Source organism: Ruditapes philippinarum, unplaced genomic scaffold (assembly GCF_026571515.1).
Source record: "Ruditapes philippinarum isolate M1 unplaced genomic scaffold, ASM2657151v2 ctg6078_1_1_1_1, whole genome shotgun sequence".
Classification (NCBI taxonomy): domain Eukaryota; kingdom Metazoa; phylum Mollusca; class Bivalvia; order Venerida; family Veneridae; genus Ruditapes; species Ruditapes philippinarum.
In genome coordinates this window covers 39,381-53,173 of record NW_026851567.1, presented here as the reverse complement: position 1 = coordinate 53,173, position 13,793 = coordinate 39,381, and the positions used below count along the sequence as shown (strand labels likewise).

General features: G+C 32.0%; 2 protein-coding genes and 1 long non-coding RNA gene across 3 annotated transcripts; 2 read left to right on the top strand and 1 right to left on the bottom strand.

Annotated features, from left to right (window-relative positions):
* Positions 1-9,521: 9,521 nt before the first annotated feature.
* LOC132746060 (uncharacterized) lies at positions 9,522-10,466 on the top strand. The gene has a single exon (XM_060735158.1). It carries the CDS (start codon positions 9,522-9,524, stop codon positions 10,464-10,466), a length of 945 nt encoding a protein of 314 aa, XP_060591141.1.
* Positions 10,467-10,901: 435 nt separating this feature from the next.
* LOC132745918 (uncharacterized) lies at positions 10,902-11,726 on the bottom strand. The gene is made up of 3 exons (XR_009627921.1): positions 11,610-11,726; positions 11,299-11,386; positions 10,902-11,046 (listed from the first exon to the last, which is right to left on the bottom strand). It is a non-coding gene; the product is annotated as an uncharacterized LOC132745918 (long non-coding RNA).
* Positions 11,727-12,359: 633 nt separating this feature from the next.
* LOC132745973 (uncharacterized) lies at positions 12,360-12,842 on the top strand. Its single transcript, XM_060735043.1, has one exon. The coding sequence runs from the start codon at positions 12,360-12,362 to the stop codon at positions 12,840-12,842; it is 483 nt and encodes a 160-aa protein (XP_060591026.1).
* Positions 12,843-13,793: the final 951 nt, after the last annotated feature.

The window sequence follows — 13,793 nt, the reverse complement described above, 5'->3', positions numbered from 1 at the left end:
ATTTTTTCTTAGCCTTATTTATACATTTAGTATCTTTTCAAAATCATTCAGCTGGCACTATTTTTTCTATCTATAGTAACAGTAAGCATAACTTAATGCATTATTTCATGATATTCATGCTATTCATATCTTATGTAAGGGTTTTATCCAATAGAGGGTTGTTCATTAAATTTAACTTAATACACTTCAATACATTTTAAAGCAGAATATTGATTCTTGATATTGTTTACTCAATATTTTGTAACATTCCTCTTTTTGTTATTTATTTTCAAGTCATGCATTTTTCATGAATTGTGTGATTGCAGAGAGAAGTGGCTATATAAGCCAGTATTTTCGGTCATTTCATTGCCTTGTCTACAGATGCAAAAGGTAGCGTATGCCTATTATCGCCTGACTTGGTCATTTCTCTCTATTTTCCCTATGATGTTTTTTTTTGTAACTAATATTTTCATTTCGTGACATTTTAGGAAATCAATTTAATACTTTGACATAGAAACATATTATCTTAAATCTATTTTGCAATAAAATTGTTGAACTCTGAAATGCCTATGTTCTTCATATTTGAATTTTCAATTTAATCTTCAATGAACCTGGGTAAATAACTAGGACGTTAATTGTGATCACTTTTTGTCCGTTTGTCCGTCCTGTTACAATTTCGCCCGCGCTATTTCTGATTGGTTGATATGATGCACGTGATACAAAACCAACGCTTTAATCTCATTGGCTGTTTTGAAAACGCGTGATATGCCTAGATACTGTTTGTGTAATAAAGCATTTAGAATTAATACTGCCATAGATTTATATTAAGATCCGTGCTAATGCGGAAGAAACTAGCATACTAAGACCTTAATTTGATTAAAAATAATGCAATATTTAATTGGAAATATCATGTATCTATAAACAATAATTTGGCATACATGTATAACATAAACATACTTTTTCATAGGCAAAACTTTGATTCTAATGCTTAATCGGTTATTTTTTATAATAATAATAATGATAATAATAATAATAATAATAATAATAATAATAATAATAATAATAAAATAATAATAATAATGAAAATAATAATGATAATAATAATAATAATAATAAAGACGTTTAAGAACGCTAAGAAATATTCATAAATTACACAAATTTTTGTAACAACAACAATAAGCGGGTAAACATGAAAATAAAAATAAAAAAATAACTTCTCTAGAGAAAGTACTTTTTATATTTCTTTATTTTTTTTAGTCGATTGTCAAAATTCTAAAATATTAAACTGCTTTAATAAATGATTGATAATTAATAGTAAAATTTATCATATATTTTAGTTTGACAACTGTAATTAAATAAATGTATGTGTGTTGAAAGCTCAGTACTTATATTAGAAAAAAAACTTTTTATTCATTATCAGCTCTAATGGAATAACTGTTTTGTTTGGGACTTTGTTCATATTATGTCCCAGTTTCTATTATGCAGTAGACACTTCATTTCATTCAAATAGGCTTTAAAGCCAATGAGGACACTTATTACTTTAAATAAATATTTTATGTTTATTGGACGTGACTTATAGGCCCATTGGGCCGGGTTTATTTAATATGTTGTAAAAAAGGATTTGTAAAATATGTTTACACACGTCACTAAAATAAATAAATTACTTACTTACTTATACACAGAATAAATTTTTTTAAAGATCCGTTCACATTATCTGCGGGTTTCATAATTGAAGTAAATTTTTATCAGTATAAGAATATGTGGAGTATCGGTTACAATTCAAAAGTCTAATTTGAAAAGTGATTTTACTATCAATATATAATTTATTATGTTTTTAACTTGATTTTTTTTTAAACAAACTGCGACAATTTTAATTTTTTAAACAGAAAATTACTTATAAAAACTGTTTCTAAGATACATAGTTTATTATAACCAGGGTACAAATGTTTAATTTACATAGTACAGCCATGTTCCCCTGTTCTGAACAATGTTAAAGTCAACGAATTATGCAGAATTACGGCTGATGCTATCATGGGAGCTGATGAAACTCTGGAGATGATGATGATGATATTTTCCAAGAAATGCTATTTCGAATAATTTGACATCATCTATCAACAATATATGTACATACACCGCAGTGATATTCATCTGATTCTAGCTTTTTAACATAGATGTAATTGGACCTGGCGGCAGAGTACTTCAGAATTTACTTTAAGATAAATCTTAATTGTGTCTTGTTTAAATGACGAAATCCGTCAGATAAAAGAATAACAACAACACGACGCTGCACAAACATTGGAAACAATACAACAGCTATGTCTGTTTCATTTTAATATGTCAGGTTAGAGTCTTTATAATATCTGGAATAAAATCACATAGAGGCTCGGTTATAAAATTCCAATTTAATTCCATTCTTTCTTACATGAATTATTATATAAGAAATTAACAGTGAAAATACCGTAACAACATTCACACCAATTGCGCGAACTTACATAATCGGAGAAAACCGACACTCGTGATACCCTGCTGCGTTTATGATCAATATCCGGCTTAATCAGTATTGGCTTCGATAATCGCAAAACAGCACGTGGCTGTTACACAATATTATGTCAGAAATGAGACCGCGCGAAAATAATTAAAATTGGGGAATTCGGAACTTCATAAGATTTCTATTGCAAACTTGTGTATAAAAATGCAAGTATTTATGTTTCCTGAAACAAATGATTAAATAAATAAAAAATAAATAAGTAAATATAAGACTCAATGAGTGATGAATGAATGAATGAATGATTGATTGATTGGTGGTTGATTTATTGATTGATCGAATGAATGAATGAATGAATGTGAATTAATGAATGAATGAATGAATGAGATATCATTGTTGTTGTTTTTTACATATGCAAGTACATGTATTAAATTATTTATAGGATATTTATTAACGTAAAATTTAAATACTGTGTGTGGACAATCCCGATTTCATCTTCGTGATTTCACAATTTTACCTTTCAAGATTTCAACTTCACAGATCCACGATTTTAATATAATAATTAATTTATGTTTTGAACATCATAATTTTAACTTTATCTTTTTCTCATGTTTGGCTTATCATTTTAAATTATTGTAATGATAATGATAAAGAAATTACAAAATAACATGTTTCACCATACATTCAGAATACAAAAAGTACTATCTAATCGTCAATCGCAATTGTAAAGTATTCGCTATTTATTTGCTGCGATATGCTAAAAAGCAAACCAAGCGGTATGGAGCTAGAATATCGCGTTGCCTTGTATACAAAAGAAGATATTTCAATATACGTTGTCGTTCTTTGTCTGCATGCTACAGGTGGATGTCTTACACGTTCTGTTCACTGGCGTGTTATTAGTATGCAATTGACGTGTTAATACCTCCAGAAAATATTATATTGTGTAAAAGCGTTCCTGTTTTATGTTAGTTTGTCAAATGTCTGACAAATATTAGATCAGACTAGTTCTTTCCTCTTATAGGTAATAGGCGATTGAGAAGTAAATCTTCACTCGCTATTTCTTTATACAGAATCCGTATTTGCACGAATACGGAATTTCGTATTTTAGTTATATACGGACTTGTTATAAAAATTCCGTATATCATTAAAATACGGCCTTCGTATATCAAAGTTCCCGTATATTACGATTTTACGGACCACCGTTTATTGGTCATATACGGACTGACATAATAAACGGTCCTGTACATCTCCGTATTTCCAGTTTCCCGTATTCTTACCCGTATATTAATGATATACGGAATTCCGTACACTTCCGTATATCCATATCTTTTTCGCAGTGTATCACTTCTTGGAAGATTATCTATTATCAAGACAATACCGGTGAAAAAGTATGCATTTTACCTAAATCAGATCAATGGTTAATGCGCACAGAGTTCAGAATAATTGAATTTAATTGAATTTAATTGACAATTAAATGAAGAATTTCACAAAGTAATTAATTAAATACAATTAAAGTAATTGAGTATTGGCTCACCTAACAAATATTTTTTATCATATGATTTTTCATACTTAATTGTAATGAATTAAATTATAATTGTAATTGTACCCATCCCTGCCAATGAATAGTACAAATTTCAATATAGTGGGGGTTATGTCAATGCATAGGTGAGAAAAAATGTTTAATCTCACTCACAGTAGACCTGGGGTATGGAATTCAAAGGGTTCTCTGTTGTTTTGGTAGTGATGAGGTATGGTACATGTATTCTGAGGGTCTCTGGTTTGAGTCTTAGTCAAGCTGCATTTTTTCTCACCCTAGTTGTGATATTGATCAATATTTACTGCATATATTAATGTTTTATAATGTTTAAGTCAATATCATTAAATATTTAATTTTTGTCTATATAATTATGTGACTTTATTTTTGATAATACATTTTAAGACATTGTAACAGTACAACTTCTTAATTTGACATTTTCTTTATGAAGGGGGGACGTTTTCCCCTATTGGATTGTAAAAAAATATGGATTGTCAAAAATCTATATTAAGTTCTCCTCGGTGACATTAAACAGTCCCAACTGGCCATAAATGTAGAAACTTGCAGAGCATGAGACAGGCTGGTATGTACCAAGACAGAGGGGGACCGGATGTTGAGACAGGGTGAACCGGGAAGGCAGTGATATTTAGATCCCATACTCAGTAAGAATGTGAACTCAAGGTCCTGATCTTTAATTACTTCATTTGTTTATTTGGAGTAGAGGTGCTGGAAAGATTACTGGCACAGTGTATAGTATCACAAAAAGCACAAACTGTAGTAAATGTCAGTGCAAAAAAGATACTATAAACTGAATTCATAGATTATATAAAAGAAGTTAATTAATTTCTGTATAGTATACATAAAAAAAACAAGATTTGACATTTAATTTTGATAAATAGCATATTATGTGCTTAATACTTTTTGATGCACTCTTGAGTAAATTGACATGCTTTAAAGGCGATTCAATAATATTTGGATTCCCACACTCCTCCCATCTAGCTCCAATGAGGCCCACAAGGTTAACCATAAAATTTATTTTACCTCATATTGTTTAATTACAGCTTAGAATGAAAAATAAAAATTTATTCTAAATGTATAAAGCTTTCATTAAATTTCAGTGGAAACATGAACAATGTTAGTGTTTTGATAATGGTCTGCCGGTCTGATGAATGTAGATGCTGCGGTGGCATATAGCGATTCACCTATGTGTGGGTGTGTGCGCACGCGTGTGTGCGGGTGCATGCGTGTTGGTGTTTTATAGATTATATAGTTAACTTAAAACATCTTCTTGTGAAAAACATCTTGTCCAATTTCAACCAAACAGGATTATTCCATGGATAAAGGGCTTCCAAAGTTGTTTTAAAGAATTCAATAAGACCGAGAGCATAGATATTTTGTATAAGGCATTATCTGGTAGACCTTCACCAAGAGTGTATACATTTTACCATGGGGTCAACATTAGCCCCACCTGGTTTTCCTTATATGTATGTAGTATAAACTTGAAATGTTCTCCTCTGAATTGACATAGGCTAGAGGCAAGATATTTGCCATGAAACATTGTGTAGTGAAACTCTACAAAGATGTTTCCATTTTTAGCACTAGATTCAAATTTGGCATCGCCCCTTGGGTCATATATATATATATAGGCTTTTGTATATATGTTTATAGTTAAGTCTTTTTAAAAATTTTCTTGTCTGAAGGTTTATGGTTTAGAGCTTATAATTATACTTGGAATATAATATCATCAGCAGGTCCTCTATCAAAGTTGTTCAAATGTTGGCAATAGTGAATTGGCCCCAGAGTGTCGGGTTTTCCTTATATGTATATGCAGTAAAAGCTTAACAAATCTCTCTTCTGAATAAACAAAGGCTAGACGTTAGATATTTGGCATGAAAGCTTCACTTGTGTGGTAGTGAAAATTGGATCCGCCAGATGGTCATAGGTTTTCCTTATATGTATATAGTAAAGACAAAGCGTGCATTTTTTCCAGTGTGCGTGTTTGGCGTGTAACTTTTAGTCTTGCTGGATTATTCAATTCCGCATTTTTATCGACTTTTATATATAGTAATAGAAAATAACACTGAAGACTCCATTTAACTATTTTAGTATTGTATACTGTAGATAATAGGCAGATGTTTCACAAACTGATTTCTATATTACTCTTCACTTTTGCCAACCATATTGTCCAACATCTAAATTTCCTGGCAAAATACAGCCCTTGTCTGTAGGAACGAAACCTTTTCATTTCCAATTAACAACTTAAAAAGAAATAAGCAAAGGCTTTTGTAACGTGTAAGGGACATTTACCTTAGCCAGAAGATGTCTTCTATTGATTTTGAGGTCAGTAGATTGAAATCAACATGGTCTTGATGACAAAAATAGATACCGTATTGTCAAGCAATGTATACCTCAGCGCTTGCAGTGCTTTGATTTAGAAGTCTTGAGCACTTTATCAAACAGCAATAAATCAAATATCTTTTAACGTCCGTTTTTTTTTTTTATTTATAATATATATATATATATATATATATATATATATAAACAAAAAAAAACACAAATATATGTTGTATTCATTTAAAAATGAAGATTCTTATGAAAACTCCAGTAAAACGTGTTTTTAATACATTCCCGCATTTATGGTAAACATAAAATTTATACCAACAGATGTGGAATTCATTTTGGTATAATTCATGTTAATTGGAGTGTATATATAAGGCCGTACGTGTTATTATCACGGCTCTACTTCCTACCGTGTGAATGGTGCATATCCCAAAGGAATCAGTGCAGAAATAAAATACATACGGCTATTTTCCTTTTCGAATCGAGCAATATTTGTCTTGGATATGATGCCGAAAATGACGTCTAGGTCACGTGGTACTGCTACACTGTAATAACAATAAAGAAATGTAAAAAATGCCTTTTCCAGTAAGTAATCGAAGCGGGCCTCTGCACCCACAGAGCACCACGAGAGATTGGTCAGGTGGTAAAAGATTTAGGATGTAGGTAATGTGTTTTTTTAATAAGAATTATCGACACCCCTTTTTCTCAATAAATTGAAATAAGGAATGGCGAACACTTCAAACAGTATGTTGCGTGTTTTAGTGCATAATGTTAACCTTCACGCCTGGCGATTTTAAGAGAATTAACATCTCCATGCATCAATATATTGTATTATGCATACAACCAACCGGATATGACACCGATAATTTCGACCTAGTTAAAAAAATTCTATATCATAAAATTATGTTTTTCCACATGAACAAGTATAATTGATCTTAGAAAGAATAAAACAAAATTATGAATAGACGCTTGTTTTTGTTTTTTTTTCTCAATTCCCTACAATTACTTTTTTCAAGATGCTCCTGTCTGTTGGATAACAAAAGTATATGTAAAAATGAAGTACAATTACTTAACACAATTCATTTTGGAAAACAATATTATGAATTATTGTATGTTTGGTTAAATATAAAACCATGCGTACGATTATCACGGCTTTACAGTCGCAGGCGGTTTATACATTTTCCCCGAGATATTGTTTAACATCAAAGCATTTTAAAACTTTCAGCTGAATACACATGTAGACACAAAATTGATTTCGGAGAAAATATTATTATACTTTACATAATTTAAATTTGTTTGATTTTATATATAATTTTGTACGCGTGGCGTTATTACTTCTGTGCGATATAATCAAACACGTGCACTATTCTAATTGCTAATACAAATTATACATTTCGGTAATATAAGTAGCTCTATTCGATTGCCCTTTTCTTGATAACCATTATTTTATGTTATAACTTACCTTCAAGATTTGTTAAGATAATGCTATTCTAATTAAAGACAAATGACACATCAATGATGGTCTGCAAAATATAACAAATACGCATAGCTATTATCAATATTTAAAATCATAATTGTCTTGAACTCTGAGTGAAATCACAATTAATATAACATATTAAAAAATAGGACTGAAACTTTTTTTTTAAATTATTTATCAGAACATAATTATAATTATTCATAACGAAGGCTGTCATATTCGAAAATCGCTGCAATACATGCTTTTTAAAACACTCTCGTGTGTTAGAAAATTAATTCCCACAAACGTTATACCATTAGATGCGGAATTTATTTTGAAATAAAATGGTAGATCATTTAACTATTTTGGAGTAAATTTAAGACCGTACGTGTGATTCTAACGGCACTACCCCTGACCGTGTGATTATTACGCCGCCGCGTAATAATCACACGCGTAGTAATATTACCACGTTGTGATAATTACGCGACACCGGTACTCTTTACTTTATAATTTTAGAGTTCTTGCCCTTTGTTGATTATTATTCTTTATTTTTGTCTAAGCCAATTTTCATACACAATAAAAGCTATACAAGCTACAATCAGTTCAAACGCCACTAAAGTTCAAGGTACATGCATATTATAAGAATGGTGTTTATAAATAACCTATATTAAGGAAGAATATGCCTAAGTGACAGCTATAATGTTCACAAGGGGACACATCAGGCTAGCAGAGTTCTGGTTTAGTAATGGGCTATAACTTTGACAAACTGACATTGACCCATGTATGACCTTGAAGTTCAAATTATTTTATTTTCACTAGTTATTGCTACAATTGGCTGTAACTGTAATTAATCAATGGACTATTTCCATGCTTGTACAAAACAACATTTTGGACATGACATTCTAAAAGGTTGAACTGACATTGACCTTTAGCTTTAATTGACTTTAACTGTCAAGGTCAAAATTCAGACTTTTGTGTAGGTTGTTTTGATTATTATGTTCCCCGAACAAATTCGGGTGAGCATTATTATAGTCGCCGGGTTATCCGTCCGTCAGTAATAATGTGGCTAGAGGGCCAATAGTCAACTGTTCTTTCTCTTTGAGATCATTCATCGGTAATGCTTTTATGTGGCTATTTTGTTTTGTGTGGGTAAAAAGAATAATAGAGAGAACAATAGAGTAGCCACATAATTACTGTCCTGTGAGAACTTCCGTCTGTCCGTCCGTCACACTTTCTTGTCCGGTCCATAACTTTGTCATTTATCAAAGGAATTTGTAATAACTTGACAATAATGTTTGTTATAATAAGATGATATGTCATACGCAACAACCAGACTCCTACCTCCAGGGTCAATGTCGCACTTGCTCATTCCAGGTCAACATTGTCTATTTGAGGGTATATATCGTGTTAGGTCCATAACATTCTTATCTTTGAGGGGATTCTGTAAAAACTTGAATAATAAAACTCTGTGTCATGCGCAAAAACCGGTCAAGGTCACACTTTGAGGTCAAATATTAGCATAGTCTATTACAGAGTATATTTTGTGTCCGATCCATAACTTATTAGAAACAAGTATTGAGAGCATAAGCCCAGAAGAATACAAGAAGCTTGAGCATTCTGTCAATGAAAGTACACTTAAGATTGATATTTATATAGATAAGCTTACTATTCAGTCAGAAAAGGTAGCGCGTGCAATTGGTGATTCAGATAGTGAATTTATTCAGGAGATGATTGCAATTGATTCAGTTTTGATTGATAGGGCTTTGTCGATAGCCTTTAAACTGAAAAATGTACAGACTGACCTGAAAAGCAAAATAGCAGAGAATATTATAAAAGAGGAGTCGGACGAAGAAGGGTCAGCTTTACAAAAAATGTGTGAAGTTCAGATGAAACTTCAACAAGCCTTCTTTGAACACCAGCAAGAACGGGCAGAAGAGCAAATGAAAATGCAACAGAAATTCTTTGACAAGCAACACAGTCTCAAAATTAAGATTGAGAATACTGTCAAATTGCCAAAGTTAATCATAGTTTCCTTCAATGGAAATAAACTGCGATGGATTGAATTTTGGGACTCTTTCTCTAGTGCTGTACATGAAAATGACAATCTGTCGCCAGTTGACAAGTTCAACTATTTAAAGGGAAAGCTGGTTGGAGAAGCTAGAGGTGCTATCGCTGGACTGACATTATCTAATGAAAACTACGGTATTGCCATAACAATTATAAAGGAAAGATTTGGAGATAAACAAGACATTATAGATTTGCATTACAAGGGGCTGGTGAACGTTGCATCATCTAAAGATACAACTGAAAGTTTGCGATTATTTTATGACAAAATACAAAAGCACTTGAGAAGTTTGGAGGTTATGCATGAGAGTTTGGAGCAACAAGTGTTCGTATCAATTATTCGGAGCAAACTACCAAGTGAAGTTCTTATGCATCTTGAAGTACAAAAGCGTGCAGACAATAAGTGGACGATAACCAAGCTTCGTGAGTTTCTCGGACAGTATATTGTATCCAGAGAAAAGTCAGACAGACCGAAACCAGTCAGTGGTAATTTTGTACCTGATAAAAGAGTTAATACACAGTTTCAAAGATCAACAAAGACTTTTAAGAGCTACAGGGGTAATTCAACAACAAGTAACACTACCGGAGCTACATCAGAGAATATATAGATTCTGTAGTAAAAATCATTGGAGTGACGAATGACCGAAGTTTAAAACAATCGACGAAAGAAAAGCTCAAATAAAGGGATGCTGTTATAAATGCTTAAAAGAAGGACACATGTCTCCTGACTGTAAAAGTATACGTGTTTGTGTATATTGCAATAAATCAAATGTACACCACATACTCGTAAGCTTATGCCCTGAAAAATTTAGAAAGGCATCTCTGCAAGGAAGTGTAAATTTGTTAGAAGAAGTAGCATGTGTGTCTGAAGCAAAACCAAAGGAAATTCTTAGAAATTCTACGGATGATAAAGCTTGTATTGAGAGTGCTTTTGTAAATTGGTTGAAATTGAAAGGTTGTAATAACCAAGAAATTGGGTTCTACTCTTATCTCTGCGGCGTCTAAATATGGATCAAAGATGTCTTTCCAAACAAATAACTGTGCACAGTTCTAATGTATTTATTTATCTTCTAGTTCTGACACATACATGTATATCAATCTTACATATCCAAATATCGACAAAATCAATCGTCAATGAATCGTCAATAAACCTTCAATAAATCTCAATCAATCGAATCGATCAACACTCTGAAAGTAAACAAATTATACCAACATAAAAATAGAGTAAAATCTGAAAAGCATAATTATCAATTATAAAAACATCCTTATTTAGTTGGTCAATTACAAATAGATATTTGCAACACATTGCACATATCACTCATAGGTACATTAACATATAATATAGTTATATGCTTTCTATTGGCTGTCATTAACATAAATAGTTCATTTAATGAAATTATCATAAAATACATAACATTCATGAAGAATATTCAAACTTACCAGTTTGTGGAACTGAATGTACAATTATATCATATTACATCATCTTCTCCAAAACACACATACAACCAAACTCTCTGTGCTGTAATTTCTGCAAATTATAATAAACAAAATGTGCAAAGTGATGGGAATGAAATGTGATATTAAGTTAATAGAAAGATAAATTTACTGCTTTTTCTGAAACAATTCTCAAACCACGAAAACTAATGATATTTCAAATAAGACCACAATCATTACTTAATTAAAAACAAATCTATGACATACACTCTTTAAGACACTGATAATAACCAAATACAACTCAAAATCATACTGACCAACTATCAATAATCCAAATTTTAAATAAATTTAAAACACTAAGAAAATGTCTGAACTTATATTTTACAAAGCCGCTTCAACAAAGACAAAACTAGTCACATTATCAAAATTGCGGGAAACCAAGGGAAAAAACTCAAACAACCAAAATGTATCAAGACACTCGAATTATCCATCCTGTTACACTTTGTTATCTTCTAATGAAATAGTGATGATGCAAACATCGCGCACTGAGATTTGTGATCCAGATGGTCAAAACAAAGAGAACGTAAGAATCTTATTAGATTCAGGGTCGCAAAGAACATACATAACCGAGAGACTGGCTAAATCTTTGAATCTCAAGAAGAAAAGTAGGCAAGAGATTCGTCTAGTTACATTTAGGAGTGACAAACCTAAAGTGATTAGAACAATGTCTACGCAATTGAATATTCGATTAAAGGATGGACAGAATTTCGCTATAACAGCAAGTATTGTTCCAACAATTACAGGGAGCATTCAAAGAAAACCAGTGTCTATATCTAATAACGGAGAGTTTAGATCGTTAATCAAGAATCTTACTCTAGCGGATGATATACCAACTGCAGAATACACAGATTCTATTGATTTGCTGTTGGGAAATGATTATTACTTAGATATAGTGTCAGGACATAAAATAGAAATTCAGCCAGGCTCATACCTCTTGTTATCAAAACTTGGTTGGATTCTTTCAGGAAAAAACAAGTGAAATCGATGACAGCGTTACTGATGCCAATATGCTCAATTTATCATATGGCAATAACATAACTAAGACACAAGTGTTTGCAACAGTTGACACATGTGTTCCAAAATTACCTGCCATAGAAGACTTTTGGAATATAGAAACAATAGAATTGAAAGATAGCACAAATGAAAAAACTGAGGATGATCAAGCGATAGATAATTTCAAAGAAAGTCTTGTGTTCAAAGATAACATATATTATGTCAAGTGGCCGTGGAGAGGCGACAATTATGAAGTTCCAGAAAATCGTCCTCTAGCTTTTGGACGACTAAAGTTATTAGTGAAAAGGTTCAAAGATAACCCAGATGTATTACAGAAATATGATTCTGTTATTCAAGATCAGCTTGAAAAGGGCATGATAGAAAAAGTTGAAACATCTGAAAAGAACGGACATATCCATTACTTACCCCATCACGCAGTGATAAAGCCTGACAAATCAACAACAAAGCTGATAATTGTGTATGACGCGTCAGCTTAATCAAAGGTTGAAAATAACAGTCTGAACGACTGCCTTTACAGAGGACCCGTGCTTTTGAATGATTTGTGTGGAATTCTGCTAATATTTCGACTATATAAGATCGGTATTGTTTCCGATATAGAGAAGGCTTTCCTCCAAGTTGGGTTGCAGAAAGATCAAAGAGATGTCACTCTTTTCATATGGTTAAAAAGATATTGAACACCCAGACATATCGCAAAAATCAGGTACAAGAATACCGGTTCTGTAGGATCCCCTTTGGAATTGTGTCAAGCCCTTTCTTATTGGTAGCAACAATTGATTATCACTTGGAGTGCTATAACAATTAAATCGCCAAGAAACTGAGACTAGCTATTTATATGGACAATGTTGTAACGGGAACAGAAAACGTTGAAGCTGATAAAGACTAGTATATTAGGTCCAAAAGAATTTTCGACGATGCCAGCATGAATCTTCGCGAGTGGGCGTCTAACAACAGAGACGTGACGGAAAGTATTCCACCTGAAAACAGAGCAAATGAAACTGTTATTAAAGTGTTAGGTCTTGAATGGAACAAACACAAGGATACACTGGCGATACAGAAAGTGAATAAAATCGAAATCCGACAACTCAGAGTGTAACTAAAAAGAGTTTCCCCATTTGTTTTTTTTAATGAAAAAATCCCCCCCGATGTTGAAAATTAAGGTTTGAAAAACAAATTTAATTTCTTGTGTGTTTCTTTTTGATCCTTTCTCCCCAAAGCAAAACCGCAACCTTATATATTTGATTGAAAAAAAAGGGGAAATTTTCCAAAAAGCAATCAAAATAGAAATTTTTCAAAGATCGACTTGCCCCAAATTCAAAACTCAGTTTCCCCCGACTAAAACCCCTTGCTGAAACTGATGGGGGTACGATGTTTCCCTTTTTTTAACAAGAGAAAAATAAAAAAATGAAAAAATTACAAGCTCATTTTTT

What these genes read in the sequence shown, in the direction of transcription:
- LOC132746060 (XM_060735158.1), top strand. Translation starts at nt 9,522, where the DNA reads ATGATTGCAATTGATTCAGTTTTGATTGATAGGGCTTTGTCGATAGCC.
- LOC132745973 (XM_060735043.1), top strand. Translation starts at nt 12,360, where the DNA reads ATGCTCAATTTATCATATGGCAATAACATAACTAAGACACAAGTGTTT.